The sequence below is a fragment of the Chanos chanos genome, chromosome 3 (assembly GCF_902362185.1).
Source record: "Chanos chanos chromosome 3, fChaCha1.1, whole genome shotgun sequence".
Taxonomy (NCBI): domain Eukaryota; kingdom Metazoa; phylum Chordata; class Actinopteri; order Gonorynchiformes; family Chanidae; genus Chanos; species Chanos chanos.
The window spans coordinates 31,944,896-31,967,523 of NC_044497.1; the positions used below are offsets into that span (position 1 = coordinate 31,944,896).

A 22,628-nucleotide genomic window follows, 5' to 3' on the forward strand; every position below is an offset into this window, starting at 1 on the left:
TCCGCTGTCGTTGGTCAAAAGTCAGGGCTGTGGGTTGAATGAATTTAGCCCAAATGTTCAGCAAATCAAGGGGGGGGTGCCACGACACCTGTCACTCACTTAACACTATGAAGATGAATGGAAACTAACGGTACTGTGTTTGGGCTGTAAAAAATAAGCCCATTTAGATATATCCTGCGTTTTCCTTATGACTATTTGGTGCTGTTGCTGCTCTATGTTCCACCAAAATTTAAAACAATCTGTTTTAAGGTTTTTTAACAATAATTTTCTCATCTTTATTGTAAAACATAGGGAGAGCTTAGCCCTGTTGTGGGGAGGAGGCCTCTTGCGTAATCTTGCACCAGGGCCAACAGAAGGTCCGATTTTTACTCGCTATGTCTGGGCTTTGGCCATAAAAAGAGACATAGGCAGAGGAAGATAGGTACAGAGAGAGAGAAAAACAGGGAGACATGGGGGACAGTCTGTGCAATGCTTAACCTCAGAATTAATGGAATATTTATTAGCCAATGTATTGCAATGTAAAAAGTCTCTCCTCCAATCGCCGCCTGACAATATGAACATTTCCAGCTGCGAATGTCACAGATGCTTGAGGGCTTTGAAGGGGTGCACCCGCCTGCACCCACTTCTACAGAAGCTGCAAGAGAAGGCCTCACACTGAATGCAGTGTAAATTTGCAAAAGCATGTTTTTCGTTGGACACAAGAGAACAGCAAGTGGAACTGAGTGATGAGGGATTACTTTATCTTCGACACTTGGGACATCTTACTAGAAAGTCTTTGATACTTCTTCTCCCTGGGACCATAAACATAATGCTCAGTTACTGATACCTGAGCAGCTGCACTATAGGAAGCACCCCCAGAACTGTCTGAGCTAGAAGGGGCAGGTTGACAATTCAGCTCTTCTCAAAGTTTGACCAACTCTGTCAAAGATCTAATTTGCTCTTGGATTTCGTAAGAAAAAAAAAAACAGTTTAAAATGAGAAGTCAGACCCTGTTGAAGGAAACCAGATGACCCTTGAAAAGTATGATAAAGAGGAAGCGCGATGAGGGACCAGTGGGAGGCCACGGGCTCTCTAGCACCAGGACTACACCACTCCAATTAGATGGGTAGAGGTTCCCCACTCAGTAAATGAACACTTGCAAAGTCTGGAGTGCAAAAATATGTTTAATTTCTTCATATAAAATATTTCTCTTGTGAACAGAAACGGCAGTAAGCATAACAATGTATTTCAGAATGTATACATTTCTCAATGTGTATTACACTGATGGTCAGTTTAAGTACTTTTACTACAGCACTTACAAGGGTACCTTTGTTAGAGCAGTGCCAACAAAATGAATTATCACATGCAAAATAGCACAATAAACCAGTTGAACCACTCCCGTTCCCTCAAAGGATGTATTGCGGCTTTAAGAATGGGCATTGTTCTCCATATCTACTATCCACTATCTACACTCCCTCTTCTACTAGAATGGCTCTCCATGTTGGATAATGCCCCGAACAAGGATAAAAGGGGGGAGGAGAGGGCTCTTAATGCCCAGTTTTCTTCTCCACTATCTATTAAAAACTTAAATATCTTACTCCAACCCCAAAACATAACTCATACAGTATAAGATGTTACATAGATGTCATGATACCCCCAAAAAGTCTTTTTTTTTTTCATGGGACTCAACTCTGTCTGATGGAGTAGAGCAATGCTGGCAAGCTTCAATCACTTGCATACATTCTGGGGACACCCCCCCGTATCACAATTTTGGACTCGGGTCACTTCTACCTCATCTGGTATCATGGGCTTGAGTGTTCCTCTTGACCCAGCATAATGTCTCCTTGAATACCTCAGCAAGATCAAAACCAACACACCACAAAACAAGTCCTACTTTCACTGACCACTGCAAAAAAAGTAAAAAATGGAAGAATAAAACCGAAATATGTTTCACACTTGATATCTCACATGTTTGACAATTTCCAAATGGAAAGATCTATTATGAACCTAAAAAAATACCACCTTTTTAGAAACTTATGAACCATTTATTGAATATTTCAGCCTGGAAAGAACTAATGCCCGACCACTCATAAGGATAAAATGATCCTAATTTCTTGATTTGTTAACTGGGGTTGGCTGAGTGATACAATGGTTTCAATTCCAATTTCAATTTCATTTCAAATACAACTGTTTCAATGTCTTTTACTCACATCCACTGAATTTTCTAAATTTCTCTTTGTGTAGTCATTATCTTGTACACCAACTTTAATTACAGATATGTTCAATAAATCTTAAACAGTTCAACTTCCACTCTGTTCTTTGATATCAGTGAGGTGTTATAACACACTGCATTGACTCACAAAATATGCAGATATAATCACTTATATGAAAATACAGAAAATTCATACACATGAATGCAAGTTATGTTAGACTTTTCTTTTAATGTGTATCCATGGACTTCAAGCTTGGAGTATTCCAAACAATCTCACAGATAAGTCCTTACAAAAAGTAATTCCTGACAAAAGCAGAAATTCATTCCATAATCATGATACACAAAGATTTCTTGGATTTTGCCTCAAATAATAAATCAAGCTCCATCACCAACGACTACAGTTTAATACTCAAAATAGAAAGTGTGGTTGAGAAATAATGTTCCAAACCTGTAAAGCAGTGTATGTCTCGATCATTTATATAGCTTTGTTCATTGTTTTCAGTCCATGTTTGAGATCCATCTTAGCTACACAGTCCCCCAAATAACATGATTGCCATTATAGGAATATGTCTGCAAATGTCTACAAATGTGAAGCTTGTCTTTGGCTAAGACAAAAAAGACTCCTCCACTTGCACTTTTCATACCAAAGACAATTACACATAATTTATATAAATCTTAACAGTCACAGTGAATTTTTTGGTGGCTCTAAATTGTAACAAATCAATATGAAAAAAAACAGTTGTGGCCTGGTATTTTAAATATGTACTGTCTGTACACTAAATAGCCTATATTTCAAATTAAACTGAATATCCATAATTGAAATTTACATACATTCTAAAAGGCAATACTGTTTCATTTGCAAATTAATGCAGATTTAAGAGTACCTTCAAAAAAGTGCTTTGACTAAAAAACGCTTTGTACCATTCTTTCCCTCATGGATTGTTTCTATTCACAAAGATTGTCTGTTAAAAAAGTCTCAAAAATGTTACAAACAAAAACATCCCATTTTATATACACAATCTCATGTATAAAATTATTTTTATGTTTTTATATCGAGTATGATGTTGCAGATTCCACTAGAACCAGATATGTTCCTCTCACACAAAATGACCTTCCATCAGACTTTGGCCAGAATGGGAGGGGGAGGGGGGGGGGGGGGAGGAAAACGGACCGTAAAAAAACCTCCTGACTCAAAACCATCAGCAATTCTCCATGTCTGTCTGACTCTTAAAGAATCAGTTCAACCACTACTCATAGGCTAGTTAACTGCGTTGTCAAATGACCTCAGTTATTTAAACTCCCTTTTTCCTTTTTCACTGGCTACATCTCACATCTACGATTTCTTTAAGCTTGGTGCTGTGCTGGTTGCTGGTCAAGGCATACATATACATTTGAAGCAGGTCATTTTAGCATTCTCCTCCAAAGTTAACAAACTGAAATGGTCTTTTGCATGGCACTTGGGCTCTCCTAACATCCAAAATCTTCAGATGATTTTGATGTTTCTCCTAAAGTGTCTACCACTCTGGGATTTTTCTAAACTTTTCTACCACCACCATAGCAGCACTGCCCCTAGAGTAAACTAAATTGGGTAAGAATGACCCTGAGCAATTTTAGTCTGGTCTTTTACTTTTAAAAAAGGCCCAGTTACAATGTGTCTTGAAATCTTTTCTCTCTGGGAGTCATTGTTGGTCTCCATAGCCTTTGACTATAGCAGGCTTAGCAATACTGAATTTTGAAGTGATATGTGTGCCTAAAGGGGAAGATCCAAACTGTTGAAATGAGAGCCCAGTTTGATAACTGTTGGTTTGAAATTGTTTTCAACATGACTTTTCTGATATGTTTTTCAGTAGACCACTATTTACCAACATGCTTTGATGTCTACATCTGATATTCATTAAGTAAATCAATACTCAGTTTTCATAGACTGACTAAGCAGGAATAGCCGTAAATCTCATCTTACAGGCCCACAGAGAAAAATTCTGCTTTCTCCTGGTTCTCTAACCTTAAACTTTATTAAAAATGTTTGTTCAAACAGCTTCCTAATGTACTGACAAACACTGAGGTGAGGGTTATGAAGAACCCCTTTAAAAAAAAGAATGAACATCCCCTTTAAGGGTTAAACGTCAGAAAAACCCTCTGAGTGATATAAGCTGGCTTCCTCATGCCTCATCACTGGCTGCACTGAGACTTTCCTCATGATCCTGTGCTTCATGGTGAGCTACTGGGGAAGTGACATTAAGATAGCCAATTTCAAAGGACTGGGAAAGAGGCACTGACAGGGATGAATCCAGGCTCTTAACATGATCACCAACTTTGACTCTTCGAATGGCATCCAGTATGCCCAACGACTCACTGAGCCCTGGCTTCGGACTTAAGAGAAAAAAAACATTAATAAGACATAGTTAGTAGTACTATTCTACGTACTAAACAAGTTTGTTCATATCACTGATTAAATTATATAAATGACAACAGATTATACATACCTGGGTACTGAATTTCTTAAGAGGCCCTCAGGACTTCCAGAAGGAAACATTCTTTTGATGTCCTGTGACAGAGAATCAGACAGTTATGACAACAACAGTCAAACTAGGCCACAGCTGTTAAATAACTTCGGCAAAATCCAAATGGCATACAAACTACAGATTAACCTTTCCCCACATATCAGTGCCAAAATCAAGTCACTACCTCAACACCGCCCATTGATTGGAGGCTCCTCAAAGCACGGTCAAGGACTCCAACTTCATTGGCCAACTTCAGAGTTTTGTCCTGAAGCTGTCTGTTTTCCATCTCCAAGTAGTTTACCCTAAAAGAAACATAAAGTTACATGTGTCTATTGCTAAAACTGAAGCTAAATGTAAGAGGGCTGTTAGTACCTTTGCTGGATGGTAGAAGCAGTTTGCATGCCGTTGTTCCCCATTTCCTCCGCCTCACTCATCCTCTTCAGGAGCTCCCGTCTTTCAAGAAGAAGCTGTTCATTCTGTTCTGTCACTGTCTTTATCCAGTCCTTTTCCTTCTCATCATGTGAGAAACAATCTCAGCAACTTAGAATGTAATACATAACACCTTAACAGTGAAAATAGTTAAAGTTAACAATGAGAGTGCTTGGGTTCAATAAGAAATGTCTCACCTTTTCTGAAAGACTGGTAGCCAGAGCAAGATCACTCTCCAACTTTTCAATCTTTCGGTCCCGCTGTGTTACAGCTTTCACAAAGACCTGCTTGGCTCTTCGAAGCTTGATTTTATGCTGAGATTGTTTCTCATTGTACTTCCTGAAAACATTTTATGTCACAATAAAGAAATTCAGACAGACTCCCTCAATGTCTGAGGAAATGGAAGCACAACAAAACAAACTGCACTGCCTACCTATAGTATTATGTTCTATTCAGCATGTGCTTCAAGGCTGGGCAGAATCACCTGATGTTTGTGTCCAGTTGTTGGACGACTTGCTGCAGCTCCTGCTGGAGCTTCTCAGACTCCTGCTGGCTGGATGCCAGTTGCTCCTCCAGTCTATGACATGTCTGCTGACTGAGCCTCTCCTGTATGCGGAAAACACACCCAGTCACTGCTTGCACTTCTTTTCACGCCCCACTCCTGTTCTCTGGATATTTGTGACTTTAATACAGTGAAAATAAAACCCTTGACTACCAGTCAGTAATAAATCAGTGTGCTCTGATGCTTTTACATATCCAACTATTGTGGAAAGTATCCAAATCACACAGAGAGTCCAACCAACCAGGGCTTTAAATACCAACCTCCTCTTTGGAAGTGCGGAGTTCACTCTCCAGGACCTCTAGCCGTGTCTCCAGTTGTTGCATGCGATGACAAAGCTCTGAATTGGTACGAGTCAGTGTGGCTTCTTTAACCCGAAGAGCACGCAATTGCTGCTGAAGCTCCTCTTCTCTTTGCTCCACCAATTTCCTAAAAGGGGTAAAAACAGGATAAGAGTTTACACTACAACAGCAAAACCGATGTAAAGTGTGATGCCTTTGCAATGAAGATCACAGTCCCATTACTGGGGTTAGGAACATCCCTAATGCAAGTTAATCCCAAAATAGCACTAAACCTTTAACCCAAAACTTTATTTCCTGTTCAATAGCAGTTTGGATTTGTTATGTTAATGACTTCTTTTTAAACGTGTGTTGTGCAGCAGTGTAAGAGCTCACACCTCTGAAGGTGCTCCTCCTGCAGCCTGGCTCTGAGGGCAGACAAATTGTCCGACATATCTCTGGCGTCTCTCTCCAGTTTGGTGGTCTCTCCTGCTCGTGCCTCCTCCAGACGTAGTTGGTGCTGAGTGGTCTTAAGCTGTTTCTGGAGCTCCAGCACCTTCAGAGACCAAAAACAAGACTCTTTCACTTTTTATTTTCAGAAATTAGGTTTACATTTGTGGTTTTCTGCATCCAGTGATTGGACCCAGCCTAAAATCAAACATAAGCGATAACATTTTATCCCTACAATTCCATAGAGAATACACTAAAAAAATAGGTGGACTTGCAGTAATCAACACAATCGGTTGCTAACATAGGATTTGCAGCACCCCAGATTTATTTTTGTTTTCCCTCTTCAAATTACCTTTTTGTCGGCAGCAATGACACGTGCCCTCTCTGCATTCAGCTCCTCCTTCAGGGAGCTAGTGGTCTGGTGGCTCTGGCCGATCCTGGCCAGCTCCAGTTCCAGCTCACGGGTCTTCTGCTGCAGTTGCTCCAGCTCCACTGCTTGTTTAGCCCCTGTCTGCTCCAGCTGGCTCAATTTAGCTTGTGACTGCTTCAGCTCTGCACACAACTACACAAACTCGCATATCATCATACTTACCAAGAACACTGAACTGCAGCAGAGCCAAGTGTAATACTACTCAAAACTTATTTCAAACAAATAGATTACTGAAGGGCAAAAAAATAGCATTCTACATTTCATTCAAGATGAACATGAAATTTCTATTACATTAACTGTTTTTTGCTGATGCTATACCTTGATCTTCTCTTGATCTAACAGAGCGTTGTGTCTCTTGAGGTCCAGATTTTTTTCCCTCTCGTAGCGCAGCTCTCGTTCAGCAGAGGTGAAAAGATGCTGTGTTCTTTGCATGTCATGTTTGAGCTGTTTATTCTCCTCTGCCTTTTGCTGAAGTACTGAGTCTTGAGCCTGTGGAGATAGTTACATAGAGCTAACAATTAAGTCATACAATATCTGTGTCACAAGAAGAGGACAAATTCTCTATCCCAATTCTGTACTGTGTGCAATTAAATATTCACACATTAATAATATGTGTTACAGGTAACACTCTCTCTAGCGCAGTGATTCCCAACTCTGTTCCCCCGCAAGTACCTCCTCAGCCACGCCAAACCTGTTTGATCCTAAATTTGTTCATTTAAAGTGACAATTATTGATACTGTGGATTTAAAAAAATGCAGGAAATATGCAATGTGCATGAGATGCAATTAAGCGGAGATTAAAATGTAAAATGTACAATTTCAATTTATCTCTGACTGCATGTGCTTCAAGTACAGACCCTGAAAATAAATAGACTGTTATTGCTATGTATTGAATCGAAATAATTTCAAATGATTTTTCAAGTTAATTTAATACCAAATAACTATAACCCCTCTCACACAGGCAGTTTTACCCATAAATGTTCCAGCTATTTACTGGGATGGGGTCCAGGATTTTCATGTCATATATTAAAGAATGGGCTGCAAGCCTGAAAAAGGGAATCCGCTAGGATTGCCAGAAAAATTAATCCAGCACTGTATGTGTTATAAAACACATACATTATGAAGCAGCTCAGAGCTCCTTACCATAGTGTGCTGTGCTCTTTCTCTAAGCGAGATAGTTCAGATCTGAAAGCAGGTTGATAATTGTCTTTGTACCTCTTTGCTCGTTCACTCTAATTACATCACAGATTGCAGACACTGTAGACTTGCATGCGGGTGGTGCGAGAGCAGGGCTACTCCTCTTTTCCATGCCTATCCATCAACTTCCCAACTTTATGAACACTGACCATTCTGATATCGCAGCCTCCTTTGGGATGTGTTTATTATGGAAGTTAAAAAATGATGATATGTCATGCAGCCCTACAGTATACTTGTTAAAATGTATGAGCAGGGCTCACCTTAGCTCTGGCCTGAGCCTCGTTAATCTGGGCTTGCAGGGCCAGTTGGTGCTGGCTGGCTAGCTTTCTCTCCTCTTCCAGAGTGGAGTGAAGCCGACTCATCTCCATCTTCAATGAGGCCAGCTGAGGGGGGGGAAAAAAACAATTAAAAAAAATCAATATACAATTTACATCATCTGATCACGAAACGCCTGTGATGTGAGTTAACACCTTGTAAATCTCTGAGGAGACACTCACCTGAGAGAGACCCTCACCATCCGTGGAGAAAGGCTGGGAATCAGGTGTTCGCTCTTGTTTTGGTCTTTGCGTCTCCTGCCAAGTCTGCTGAAGCTGCTCTCTGACATAGAGCAGCTCCAGATTCGCACGGTCTTTCTCTCCCTCTGCCTGCAGCTGCTCTTGGACTCTCTGACTCAACTCCCCCTGCATATCCATCAACTGCCTTCTCTTCTCCACCATCTCATCCCTTACACCAGATTACATTACAATGTATTGGTCACTCACATTTCTCATTATTCTCCATTATCTGTAAGTGGTATTTAATTTATGTGAATTATTCAAAGCATGAATATGAACATAATCAAGCATAATCAAAATGACTGGATTATTGTTATACAGTATTTATGTACATGAGACATCAAGAGCTCAGGTCTCAAGTTTAGTAGTGATTAAATTAACACAGTGATTAAATAAACAGTTTAACCCTTGTTGTTAGACGTATTAGTCCCTGATCTTCATTTTGAAATTTGTTATAAAACACATACATTATGAAGCAGCTCAGAGCTCCTTACCTTAGTGTGCTGTGCTCTTTCTCTAAGCGAGATAGTTCAGACGTCAGCTGTTCGACCTGAGCTTTAAGCTCTGCCACCTGTCTCCTGCTTTCTCTCAGGTCCTCCTGAACTTGGCTGTTCTCCGTCTGGTGGACTAGGTCACCCTGGAGCCGTGTCTGAGCCCGTTCCAACTGGGCCACCTGCAGCAGGGAGAAACAAGAAAATTCATCATACTTCCATGAAATACATAAAATAAAAACCTTAATCCAGTTACTATAAAGTTATAACCTATATTTCTGATATTTTTCATTGTCATTTTGAGGATGATTTACCCATCAAATGAAATCAATTTAAATCACCTTTTCTTCCAGAATTCCCTTTTCTCCTTTAATTTGTGTAAGAGTCTGATGCAATGATTTTCCCTCTCGACACTCAGCCTGCAGCCTCTGTAGCTCTAGTCTCAATCTCTTCAGCTCTTCGTGATCTTTCTGCAGTGCCTGAGGCGAAAAATGCAGACCTACTGTAAGAATTTATGCTGATGTAATTATCCTTTTGGTAAAAGCAATCAAAGCTGTATGAGCTGGTAAAAAAAAAAAGGCCCCAGAAAAAAAGAACTAGTGTCCTTGAAAACTGATCTGATCCCAGATTGCATTAATGACAATTATTTTCATGACATTTATAATAAAAGAATACACATTTCCTACTTCTCTGTCCGTTTTGAGGGAAGTCTGTGCTGTAGTCAGATCAATTTCAAGCTGTTTCCTCCAGACCTTTTCCTCTGTGAGGCGACCTTCAAGAAATGCTACCCGTTCCTGAAGACTTCCCCCCTTCAACTTAGAAAGGAGAATTAAATGAGACAAATACATTTTTGACGCGTAAGATGCATTAAGTCCAGATTGTCACACTCCAGGGCTCACATGCTTCAGTATCCACAGATATCACAGCATAAACTCAGCCACTTCATTTAATTCACCTCAAGAACTAAGGAAGGCAACAAATCAATGGAATCATCATGAAATCGAATTGAAATTCGAAACATGGTTCGGAGTTGAAATTGGAGGAATCAACACAAAATGATTATGGATAAGCGTAAGTACCTCTGTGTCTTTCCCTTGATCTTCACCTTTCAGCACAGATTTCAGAGCATTCATCTTGTTGAGATCTCCTTCCATACTTTTAATCTGAGGAAATGAGATCACTGTAATAACACTGTAAGACTTGCATTCAAATGAGAGACATTTTGATACACAGTCATGTGGAGTACTTTGAAAAAAAAAAAATCAAAGAAACTCATGTTTCAGAGTCGGTCAAAAAAAAAAAAAAAGATTTTAAAAAGGAGTTGAACAGTTGTGTTGGGAAAGAAATTCTAGAAAAGAAATATGAATGTAAAGAAAATCAGAGCGTGCAAGGAAACCTAAGAATATTTCTCAGTTTGAGTTCTTCTAGAAAGATTCCAAAAGCAAGAAGATAAACACTCTTCACTGAGTACAGGACAGTTTTGGAAACTGTTATATTTCCCAAAAGAAGTGCTACTAGGTACTGATTGGGTGCGTAAACATTCAAAAGGGTCATATATATTTTATTGTTATGAATGGGGAAAAGGCTCATAAAAAGCTATTGTGAATTAAAACATAGCACTGTAACAATGAGAAACTCCATTACAGAGGTTTGCAGTGGCTTTGTGTCCTTCAGTGCAAAAAGAGGGGAACTCTAACCTTTCGCTGGAGGCCCTCCACCTCACACTCATGGCGCTCTCTCTCCTCTCTGCTAGCATTTTGTGTTTCACCCAGAAGTGACTCCAGCTCCTCGTTCCTCTCCACCAGCTCCTCATGCTCCTTCTGCAACTTCTGTAACTTCCTCTGTATCTCTCGCAGACGACAGTCCTTGTCCTCTGACTCCTGCCGGCACCTGCAAACAGACAGACACAGACAAACGTACATACGCACACAACATATCTGTCATGATAAACGATAAGAAGCATAAAAACTGCAGCATGGAAGAGTTTGAGTTCAGAGAGGTTTAACAAGATGTATGTGCATGAATGAAGTATAATCTTAACAAACAAATGTCAATAGTATCTACACCTTTTATGGAGTTCTTGTTCTTCAGTTAGTGGTTCATCAGGTCCAACATGAGGGCTGTCATTTGCATCATCCTGAAAGCCATAGATAAATCATATACACTTTCTCATGATACACAAATGTTCAATAATTACTATGTTACACAGTAGGCAGTTTATTTACATTATATATATTCATATATGGGTCATTCTGTGCGAACTCACCCAGAATTCAGAACTTTCGAGTTCATGTCATGGATTTTCTTGAACAAAATTATGTGGAAACTTCTATTAAATTCACTGGACCTTGCAAAGGAGCTCTACTCCAAATACTTTTTTAGTTATGAAGTTTTGAAGTTTGGCCCTCAGAGCTAAATTTAATCCTTTTTGCGATTCTTTATAAGCTTCACCAATTGCTTAAACCTAAGGATAATTTGCAGCATGTATTCATGTAAATAGTTCTTGTTGAATGTCAGTAATCAAATTAATAAAAATCAATTTCCCAAACGAAGACTCTTTCATTTTCAAAAATTAATATCACCACTACTTTTCACTTTCTTGCAACCAATTTTGATTCTGTGTAGTATTAATATAGTTCTATCACATCTAGAAGTTATTTGGTCCTGCATAAAAAATTGAGTGCCACAGGTCTTGCTAAATATTGCTTCAGAGCTGAAAAACCCACATTTATAGATTTTTTGACTGTATATTTTCCCAAGAAGGATTATGTTAAAAGTGTTAATAGTCAATGCCGATATATAAAACATTTAAAGATGTTCAGTCTTGAATGTTCAGTACAAATTTCAACTCAATTCAGTGAAAAATAAGTAACTGGTGAGGCTTATAAAGAATCGCAAAAAATGATGAAATTTAGCTCTGAGGGCCAAACTTCAAAACAAACCCATGAATTTAACAGAATTCTTTCGAGAAAATCCACGACATGAACTGGGAGGTTCTAGGTGAGTTGGTATGCAATGACTCATACATAATATATACGTGTGTGTGTGTGTGTGAGAGAGAGTGTGTGTGTTAAATATTTAGGTTGTATTTTCATGGTATTTTTCCACATACATGAGGAAATACAATGTCTCAACTCACCTGTGCAGACTGATCATGTACTCCCATAATCATGGCTTTATGACTGGAATGCACTTTGGAATTCTCCACCTATAACAACAATACTGGTAAATGTTAAATAACACACGAAATCAAACACTGAATAACAGGGGTGTAAAGGTATGCAAAAGTCATGGTTTTGTACGTACTTCGATTTCAAAGTCACGTTTTCAGCACAGTTGGGGGAAAAAAACATGCAAAATAGGAATTTTCTTTTCCATTTATTATAAATTTAACTTGTAAACATATAAACTTATACAAATTTGCAGACAGTGGCACTGGCCACAATTTCCTGAACACATAAGGAACGCACATAAAGGCACCTTTCTTTCTTAAAAAAAACATACCTACGTCTAGGTATTATTTAAAACAAACTGTCAGTTAATATTGCTGCAACCTAATAACAAAACTTAAAGTACTTCTGAAGGTTATCAAATAAATAATAATAATAAAACTCTGGCTTTGCTGTCGCCATACTTACGAGGCTCCATCACTGAACATGTGCTAATTCAGTTGCTAAGTTACAGCTCCGTTATGGAGAAAGGTAGAAGAGAGGGCACACAATATCTTGTCAAGTATCACTTTATTCACTAATGTTTCGATCGACTGACCATCAGAGCATAAAAAAGTTATGCACGTAACGTACATAGTTAAAGCTAGACTATATTCACTTGTGGAACGCGTACCGAACCAAACGCAGCGCAAACCGAATGTCCTGTACCGAACGGTACAGTACAAATGTGTGTACTGTTACACCTCTACTAAATAAAATATAATCCTTCTTAGGCAGTCAATATTTCCACATCTTCTGATGATAACAGTGCCTTCAGTCAAAATATAACTTGGGTCAACACGTGTCAAGCAAAACAAATAGACTATGAAATTTACCACTTTGGCCATAGTATTTCTCTCACTTCCTGTGCAGTTAGAAGAACTCAAGCAGTTGAAAATAAAAATCAATAAACTATAAAAATAATGTTCACCATTTCCAGAAGGGTTTTATTTTCCATGTCTAAGGAGCGCACTCTGTCCCTTAAAGCTCTAATTTCCCCATCCAGTCTGTCATTGCGTTCTCTGGCTCTCTGTAGCTCCACCATATCTGTAACACAAACAGCTGGCGCTTACAATCATATCGGTCAAGGACAGGATCCCCACTTAAGACATAAATGACAAAAATAGGGGTAAAGAGGATTTTTTGAATATCTGGAAAGAGGTTGGTGAAAAATGGATGATATTTACAGCTAATACTGAGAGTAATCTATTAAAAATGCATTTTTTACATTCACAGGGACAGACTGATCTTATAGCACTAATTAATTTTTAATCTGATTTTACCACAGGCTCTATAGGAGGTTTTCAGCCTAGATCAATATTAAATATTTTCATGCTTTTTCCACAAATTAAAATGGATAACTGTTGTTTCCAAAATACTATCACGTAATCAAAGTTCTGTTTGTGACTTAATATGCCATTAATAAATAATGGTTAAGGCCTCTTGTTTAGAAAACAACATTTTCATTAGGACAGAAACTTTCTTTCTTTCTTTTTAATTACTTAATTTAATCTAAAAACTAGCTCTGTAGTTTTTCTTATACTTTGGCAGTTTAATATAAAAACATACCCAGCTATTCACAATTCATATAGAAATGAATAAGCTTTTTAATACACTTTTATTCTTTAAAAAAAACAATTGAACTGTTTCACCACCATGACTTTTCTGTTATTTAAATTTCAAATGAATGATTTTTTTTTTCCGTGTGGATTAATTAAGTGCTATCTTATCTAATCTCATCTGAAAATGCAAACACACAAAAGAAAAATCTTACCACACTGCTTCAGCTTATCCACCTCCTGTTTGAGCAGTTGCACCTCTTCTCCGGTTCTATGCAAATCAGGTCCTGCCAGTATCATCACTTCTCAGGTTACAATAGAATCCACAGCACACTAAAAACCTTTCATTATGAAGTGCACAAAAAAGGCTTTTAAAATCCAAATTAAAAAAAGAAAAGTGTACTCAAGGCTGTATACTGACCACAGCTGAGCTGTGCTTTCCGAATGGAGTCTAGCTCATCGGTCAGATGGCGAATCTCCTTATGGGCCATGGTAAGACGGCTGGATGCCTCTGTCAGATCTCTCTCCAGTTTCTGTCTCTCCATACGCTCCTTTGATAATTCCTCACTGTGGGCCTGGGGAAAAAAGGCTGGTTAAATGCCATACCTGCCTGGTCTCAACCACACTGATCACAGGGAGGAAGCTGAAGTCCAGCTGGCTTTCATGCACTTGCCCGTGGCATGCACGCACACCAACATGGTTAAGAACTGGGTTAATGAAGGACATGATTACTAAAATAATGATATCTGAGCTACAAACCAGAGGAGAAAAAGGTCATTTCAGGTAAACCTGGACATGAAGCATGCTGCCGTTTAAACAAAATAAAAACCACAAACTGTTTTCTTTCGTATCCATTTATGAACCTCATCATGAACCCCGTCAATTTCTTAGTAGCCAGCTAAGCATTCATTTAACCATTTGGGATTAGAGGTAAGAAAAACAATGTTAGTGTTATCATGCAAGACTGATTCTGGCTATAATGAGCAAGGGCTCCATTTCCTCAAGTGAACAGACAAGGTTGCGAGTATCATATGCATTAAGTAGATAATCTCTAGTATGCAAGTGCATGTATCACTTTCTCTGTTTTCAGAGTGAGACTGCCATCTAGCTGTCACTGGCCATGCAGTCCTGTATATCACAGCCCTTGAACACAAATGTATATGGACGTAAGAGATATGGTGACATACAGCTACCCCACTCTGTGTGAACCTGCGGACACCAAAGAGCTTCTTCCAGGGGCTCTGAACTGGAGAGTCCTGTCCCTTAAGAGGATAATCAAGGGTAAATCTACACAGAGGAATGTATTTAAAGGAAAACTGCAGAATTGTGCGGCCGCTTCTGAGAGACGCGATTTTACCGAGAATGTTTATGAGCAGGAAAACAGCCATTTCTCAAAAGCAAGCCATTTAAAGAGCGAGCTAATTTACACATAATGATAAAAAGAAATCTGTTCCACACAACCAAAAAAAAATGATTAAGAATAACATTCAGTTTCACCAGATGGAAATTTGGGTCACTGTCCATCATCGTCAGGTGGAAAAAAGAAATACCTTGTGACCTTCTTACCTTGTTCATACTATCTTTAGTGCGCTGCATGGTCTCCTTTTGCTGTCTAAGCTCTTCCTCCATTGTATGGCGCATATGATCTAACTCCTCCTGCTTAACATAAGTATACATTAACACTAACATTAAATAGCATCACAGTACCCAAGTACTGTGTTTATATATCACCGTCTATTTATCTCAAACCTTTCACCTGCAAATGAACTTCTCTAAGGTTCCCTGTGAGAGTCTGGGTGTCAAGCTTCCTCTCTGCAGCCTCGAGCCTTTCCAGCAGCGTGACTCTCTCCACCAGCAGATAAGCCACCTGCTCACTGGGACTGCTGTGACTGATCTCTGCTAAGCCCTCCTGGTCCAGCATCTCTGCCACCTCTTTACACTGGGAATCTACGGGACAAATTATGAACAGCAAGGCATTAAATGAAACACTGCGTGGTCAACAATGTAACAAAGGTGTTTTCTTCATAAAGATCTGATTATCAGAGTTTCCCTGTTAGCAGTTTACACAAGTGAGATGAAAAATAATTGAGCATGATGGAATAAGATTTTACCCTGTTGGTACTTCATTTGGGCCAGTTCTGCTCGGAGCTGTTCGTTGTCACGCTCATACTCGGCTGTCAGCGACTCACGCTCTTCAAGCATGTTACGGATGTGCTCCACGTAATTTTCCACCTTAGAAACATTAACAAACAATCTGACCAAGGTGACTCCTTATAACTAAGCAATGATGACCACTGCAACGTTTTCCTCTGCGCTCCTTTTGTTTTGTGTTATCACTGACCATAACTGTGGTCATCAGAGGTATTGAGAATGTGTAATATATATACACTATTTATCCCACTTGGTTCATTATGTGGATGAAGTGAAACTTATTAAATCATAAGCTCATTGCATAGCTCCTCATTAGATATTCTTCTGAGTGGGCTGTCCCTGCCATCTGGGAGGGGCACACCTCTTTCATCTCATTGGCCTGCTGCATGCGCAACGCCTGTAGCTCCTCTGTGGCTCTGGCCAGGCTTCCCTCACTCTGAACAAGCAGACGCCAAAGGTGGCACTGGCGCTCATCTGCTGAGGCCCCCGGGGGCAGGCCCTCCTTCTGCAGATGGAGGGATATCTCCTCCATCTCTTCTCTGGCCTGAGCAATAAACAAGTAAAATGGCATGGAATTACATAACAAAGACCATTGTGTGAGCACCAGGATCATTTTAAATGCAAGGTTACTTGATATCTCCACTGACACAAACCAGGGAAACATGGACAGCTATCCACACGCAACACAACGTAGCATTCAATACTTGACAATAACAGTTGTGAAACATGATATGTCCCAAGAGTCAAGAAAACAATGAGAAATACTACAGGCTGCTTTGGGACAATTTAAAAAGTGTCCTAAACTTAAGTTTACAATGTGGCCAATTAAAGACAGTGATAAAGAACAACAGGTGTTGAGAAGCCTGATGTTAGACTAAGGTTTAAAGCAGAACTCAAACAAGCTTCTACCAATAAGTAGCATGAGTTAACAGATTGAAAGGACTGGACTGTACATTCAAAGTTTTAAATCATGACTGATCGATACATATGGCATGCAGGAGTTAATGGGGCGGTTTCGTACGATCGATGTGCATACCTCTTGTGGCTCCATCATGAAATATTATTGATGGAGAGTTGTTGCATCACTTGCAAGTGAGCGAGGTGTTTCTAGAGAAGTAACATTTCGTTGTCGGTCTCCAACCCTCCAAAACCATGCCGACTTCTTTTTTAGCAGTTACTTCTCCTTAGCAGCTGAGACAACAAATGTCTTTCATGAGCGACACTAGCAGATAACAACTTGTGCCTATCTTCAGTGCTACTCAAATAAGTCAGCTAAGTACTTTGACTCACAAAATTTATTCAAAGAACGTAATGCGAGTATTTGACCAGAAATGTTTTGTAGTAAGTCTAACTTAGGCCAAAAATAAAGGAGCTTTCAACGGCTTCATCACGCTAATCACAACTGAATGCTGTGCATACTGTCTTTTGACACTTTGTCGGTTGTGTTAAAATGTAAACACAGCCAAACGCAAATATGTGCCAGTTCAGTTGTTAACACAGCACTGATAAGCCTGTAAAAACTTCAGCTAGCTGGGTGAACATACCTGCTGATTTAATAGGTTAGTAACAACTACACATGTTTTAGGGTTCGTTGAATTCGAAGACTCGATGATTCATTGATTCAATTAATTCGATGTTGTACCAGTTAACTAAGCGTGAAAATGACATCGACTTTACAATTTCTGTCCTAGAATTCCGAACAAAAACGTAAGCTCTCAAACTATTTAACTTAGGTCAAGTTTCTGAGACAGCTAGCTAGTCAGCTAATGTTAGCTGCTCTAAGTGCGACACTGATTCTGCAAACCCAAGTTTAATAATTAGATTGACCAGAGTGACTATTTGTGCACTCTCCTCACCATCAAATACCATTAAAATCCAAGCGATAAGTAGCAAGCTGGCTCGAGGATTCCCTCGAAATGCTGTATCCCTCTAACCTTTGTGAGACTACCCATACTTCAGTAGATGGGTGAAAATGGCTTGATCCTGGCACCTTGGCAACGGAATAAACCATTGTACCCATACCAATAGGGGTTCACATCCGCAGCATAGACGTCTCAGCTAGGTCATTATTATCAATACTGAGGTTTATTTTCAGAGGGTAAAAGACCATATAGAGCATATTATGCACAAAAACTTGATATCAGTTTTGCAGTCCATATGATGTATACTCCCCGTATCCAGAACAAATTTTCGAATATCAGTATTCCATTCCATGGTACATGGAGTAACTGGGCGTCTTCACTGAGTCTTAAATGTTTGGACAGTTGAACTACTGAGATCCGTCCTATCTTCGGAGATGAACCTAAAACGAGGACGGTCAAAAACAAAGGATTTAACATTTTGAATAACAGAACAGTGTCAGTACCGATTGTTTCTCTCCTTCTTTCTTTCTTATTATAGATCTACAGGCCCTTTGTTGAAAGAGCACGACCACCTGAAGCTGGCTAGTGGTTGATAAAATTGAGAGCTCTTCAGGTTTATTTGCATAACGTTTTTTACAATTAAAATTTTCTCAAACAGATGATGGTGCCTAAAATGTCTAGCAGTGTTTTAGAGGGGAAAATCTCATTCATCTAGACTAAGTGGAGCATTAAATGTTTACATCCATTCATTCATTCCTTTATTTATTCACTCATTCAGTATTTTGGTGTATAATGCCTTTTATTGTTTACAAAATATGCAATCTGGTATTACGGCACAGCATTGAAACTTAGGAAACAAAAACAAATACCAGTTCATATATTTAAGTAACAAAACAATAAATTCTATTGTATTAAATATTCCATATTGCTTCCAGATTGTGATATTTCACCCTTTATAGTCCGTTTACGTGCTTGATACAGATGAGCTATCTGTCTCAGCTCCTGGATAAATAAACAGTGGGGTTCCTGTAATTTTCCAGAGTAGATGTTTAAGGTGTGTTTCCCCTCCCCATTAAATTACAATAATTGCATTACTGCATTGCTGCCATGTATTATTCTTGTCTCAGTTTTCCACTCAGTAAGTCAGAATAAATTTCAACGCTGAATGGAATTTGCATTTTTTTTTTTTAGAACTTTTTGAAACTTGAAACACACAAGAAAGAGTAATAACAAACAGAAAATTAAATGGAAGTGATTGCTTCAAAATTCATGTACCATACAGCGTTGGGTGGATCTAACTGGAATAGATCTTGAGTCAACAGGAGGGAGTGTGCAGGAGAGTAAAGAGAAATCTGTTCCTCGAAGAGGAAATGGGCGTTTAGTTTTTCCCTCAAAATAAATTACAACCCTCCCCTTTTCATCCCCTGGAATCTTGAAAATAAAGTTAGTGTAGAACAGCAAAGGAGTAGCATGATCACAGAGGAAGACCACAGAGTCAAGGAACTAGTCATATGATTGCAGAGAGATCACTTTATTCAAGGTGAGATGAGATTCCATTAATTAAAATGACAAAATCCCACTTTGTCTTACTTAAATTTGGCATCTTTTTTTACTCTTTGTTTTTGTTCTTGACAGGATGCAGCATGGTAGTGAATATATTGTAATATTGTGCCATCTATACCACCAATCATTTGTTATTGTGATAGGTAAATTGTTCAGATTTCATGTCGTGAAATAAAATTACACATTCGACTTCTGTTTAATTTTTCATTGAGCTGGTATGGTGGACAAATAAAGGCAGAAAATGCTTTAGATGAAGTAATTCCTTCAGTAATTATCTATATTTAAAGAAGTTTTTTGTCAGTGTTAGAAATATAACTAGCTATGTAAAGATCTTAGCTTACTCTTTACCAACCTTTGAAAGTTAATTCACATATTATGTGTATTATGTAATTTATTAGTACTTATACAAAGATCTTTCCTTTTCATTCTGCTCTGTTTTACCATGGTAAATGTATACCAGATGTTTTTGCTCTGAAGGCTCATAAATGGTGTATTTAATAACTCACAGACTACCCCTTCCTTAATAGGCTGGAAGTGGAGATTTGAGCTCTTTCTGCTGACCATTACTGAGGTTAGTGATTAAAATGTTTTGCTTTTCTTCTCTCTCTCTCTCTGATTGTAACTGAAATTAAGTCACTCTACATGCTGAAAGAGTCAGAAATGCTTAGTGAGTACATACTCAGTTCTCAGCCCTGAGTCAATGAGCCCTCCAGAGAGATCTTAGTCAAACCACTGCATTTTTGCTCCTGCCCACTTTCCATCTCTGCTTTTTACAAACACAAATAATTAAAAAAACACACACACACCTACAAGGCAAACTAATTCAATGGTTATTTTTTCTCCACAGTCAGCTCCCAGCTCCCCTTAGTGTATGTAAAGGTATCTATTAGGATTGTGAAAGGCAAAGTCCCTGATGATCCTCCTTCTGCTCTGCCGGTCTGAGATTTGATTCATATGAATCCTACACTAGTTTTGGTTGTACTTCCAGGTGCCCAACAAAATGGCTTTCCTGCTGATGTTTGTCACTTTGCTTCACCTCATAACACTGACTGCTCTCTTCATTGCCACCATGGAAAAGGTTAGAGAAGACTTCTCATTCACCAGTTTCTTAAACATATGAAGGCACAATCAAGTTTGAAATTATGCTAAGAGCATCAGAAACATTGCTGTGTATTTTTTAATCACTCATTAACCACATCTCGCTAATGCTCGTCATTGTCATTAACTTCCCCCCTGTTCAGTCTTGGTGGGTTTGGGATGGGACAGAGAGCTCTGATCTCTGGTATAACTGTAAGTTTGCCAACGTGACTCAGTCCTGGTTGTGCGCTTCCTCAAAGGAAACAGGTAAGATGTCCTTCCTCTGTCCCCTGGCTCCATCACAAAAAAAAAAAAAAAATTTGACCAAACAATGCAACACTTTCACGTTCCAAATTTAAATTGTGGCTGTAATATATTCCCCCTACCTCCACCCTAGAATGGCTACAAGCTGTCCAAGTTTTGATGGTCCTCTCCATAGTCTTCTCTTCCGTGTCCTTCTTGATCTTCCTTGGGCAGCTCTTCACAATGTCTAAGGGAGGACTCTTCTACTTCACTGGTGTATGTCAAGCCTTTGCAGGTAAAATACAATTTGATCTCCCTTTAACCACATAACTTTGACCCAAACTGTCCAAAATCCTTTTATTCAGTAGTGCTAAACTTTTTGGACTTGTAACTGTCATATTTCAACTTACCCCCTTTCAGGTCTCACTGCTTTAGCAGCAACACTAAGCTACACATTGCACAACAAAGAAATCCTTCAGGATACCCGCGAGTTGAGCTCAGGACGCTTTGGTTATTGCTTTATTTTGGCATGGGTGTGTGTGCCTCTGCTACTGTGCAGTGGTATGATGTACATTCACTTGCGGAAAAAAGAATAACTGATGTTTGTTGTTCTGCCAGAACAAACCTTTGGAGCCATGTATGAAAGACTGCCAGTTTCTCCTCAAAACCATTAAAGCCAGTATCTTTCTTAGACGCTGCATTTTCAGAGTGAGACGATGTATCATTACAACCCAGAGCAGAACATTAAGACACTTTGTATTATGACCTCTCCAAAATGAATATGTAGAATAAGCAATACATTTAGCACTATTTACAGCTTCACCCAAAAGGGTCAAAACAGGGCACTGTTTGTTTGTTTTTTTTGTCACTGTAGCCCTACATCTGTATCTGTTATGTCAGAAGACATGCCAAGCTTAATTTTATTCTTTATTTAGTCCGTAATACTTTTGATATGTTTTATATATGGAAATATATCTTGAGTAGTTGAGAGATGCTGTATTTTTTACTCAATAAAACTGTCATGTTCAACCCATCATTGAGAAGGAATCCTTTTTTTGAACATCCTCAGTAAAGTTCACCATGCAAATAAGCTCAAAATTTCCAGGTTTCCCCTCATACTGTACAAACAACAAGGCTGAGTGGCAGGAAAATAATAGAACAGTCTGAGAAAAGTAAACCTATGACTGCTCACTGAGCTGCACAACAGTTTCCATCCAATATGTGTCATATAGCTAAAATCCACAGCACCCATAAACAAACCAGTTACTAGTATGTTCAGTCATTCTTGTGCGATCAGTAATATCAGCCCCAAAGACTGAATTTAAAAAGCACCAAAATACACCAATCCAGATTGAGGAGGAAAAAAAAAATAAGTGCACTACATGTCATCTGTGCCACTGGACAAAGTAAAGTTTTAATCACATATTTGTCATAGGTCCAATCAATCTTGCAGTGTGTCCAGTTCCAATACTAGTTGCTGCATAGGTAAAAGCTGACTGCTCCTATGTAAATAAGCAGCAGTTTCTGCGTTTGACAACCTTTGAGTAACTGATTAATAATAAATGAGTTCATCTCTAAACATCAGTGTATACTTAGGCATAACGATTGGGTGTGACAGCCATCAAAATACACCCATGTTAGTGTCATCACTCACTTTCCTAACTCTTCAAAGGAAAGACAAAAAACCCCAAAGTATAAAAAAAATAGTTTTCCCCTCTGGTGTCAACAGTCTGGATAATGCTATGTGTGTGTCAGTGCAACAGCGATGGGAATTGGAAAACAAAGGAGTAATCTGGGAAGTTAGAGAGTTTTTTCTTTTCTTTTCTTTTTTTTTTTTTTTTTTTTGAGGGGGTGGGGGGCTACGAAGAAGAAGTGTCACACAAGA

At 38.9% G+C, this 22,628-nt stretch overlaps 2 protein-coding genes across 2 annotated transcripts; one reads left to right on the forward strand and one right to left on the reverse strand.

The window, feature by feature from the left end:
• Positions 1 to 4,350: 4,350 nt before the first annotated feature.
• On the reverse strand, positions 4,351 to 17,049 carry ccdc30 (coiled-coil domain containing 30). The gene is made up of 28 exons (XM_030767741.1): positions 17,035 to 17,049; positions 16,360 to 16,542; positions 15,959 to 16,079; positions 15,604 to 15,794; positions 15,414 to 15,503; positions 15,035 to 15,103; positions 14,269 to 14,422; positions 14,063 to 14,134; positions 13,220 to 13,335; positions 12,219 to 12,287; positions 11,146 to 11,216; positions 10,777 to 10,969; positions 10,159 to 10,242; positions 9,766 to 9,894; positions 9,421 to 9,558; positions 9,083 to 9,261; positions 8,532 to 8,757; positions 8,295 to 8,417; positions 7,157 to 7,327; positions 6,761 to 6,970; positions 6,357 to 6,514; positions 5,944 to 6,109; positions 5,606 to 5,727; positions 5,319 to 5,460; positions 5,065 to 5,201; positions 4,877 to 4,994; positions 4,675 to 4,736; positions 4,351 to 4,561 (listed from the first exon to the last, which is right to left on the reverse strand). The coding sequence occupies exons 1-28, from the start codon at positions 17,047 to 17,049 to the stop codon at positions 4,351 to 4,353; spliced, it is 3,720 nt and encodes a 1,239-aa protein (XP_030623601.1).
• A 2,280-nt stretch (positions 17,050 to 19,329) lies between these two features.
• On the forward strand, positions 19,330 to 21,339 carry emp3b (epithelial membrane protein 3b (MAM blood group)). Its single transcript, XM_030769790.1, has 6 exons — positions 19,330 to 19,400; positions 19,951 to 19,994; positions 20,412 to 20,501; positions 20,665 to 20,767; positions 20,898 to 21,038; positions 21,164 to 21,339. Exons 3-6 carry the CDS (start codon positions 20,424 to 20,426, stop codon positions 21,337 to 21,339), a joined length of 498 nt encoding a protein of 165 aa, XP_030625650.1. The 5' UTR covers positions 19,330 to 19,400; positions 19,951 to 19,994; positions 20,412 to 20,423.
• The last annotated feature ends 1,289 nt before the right edge of the window (positions 21,340 to 22,628 follow it).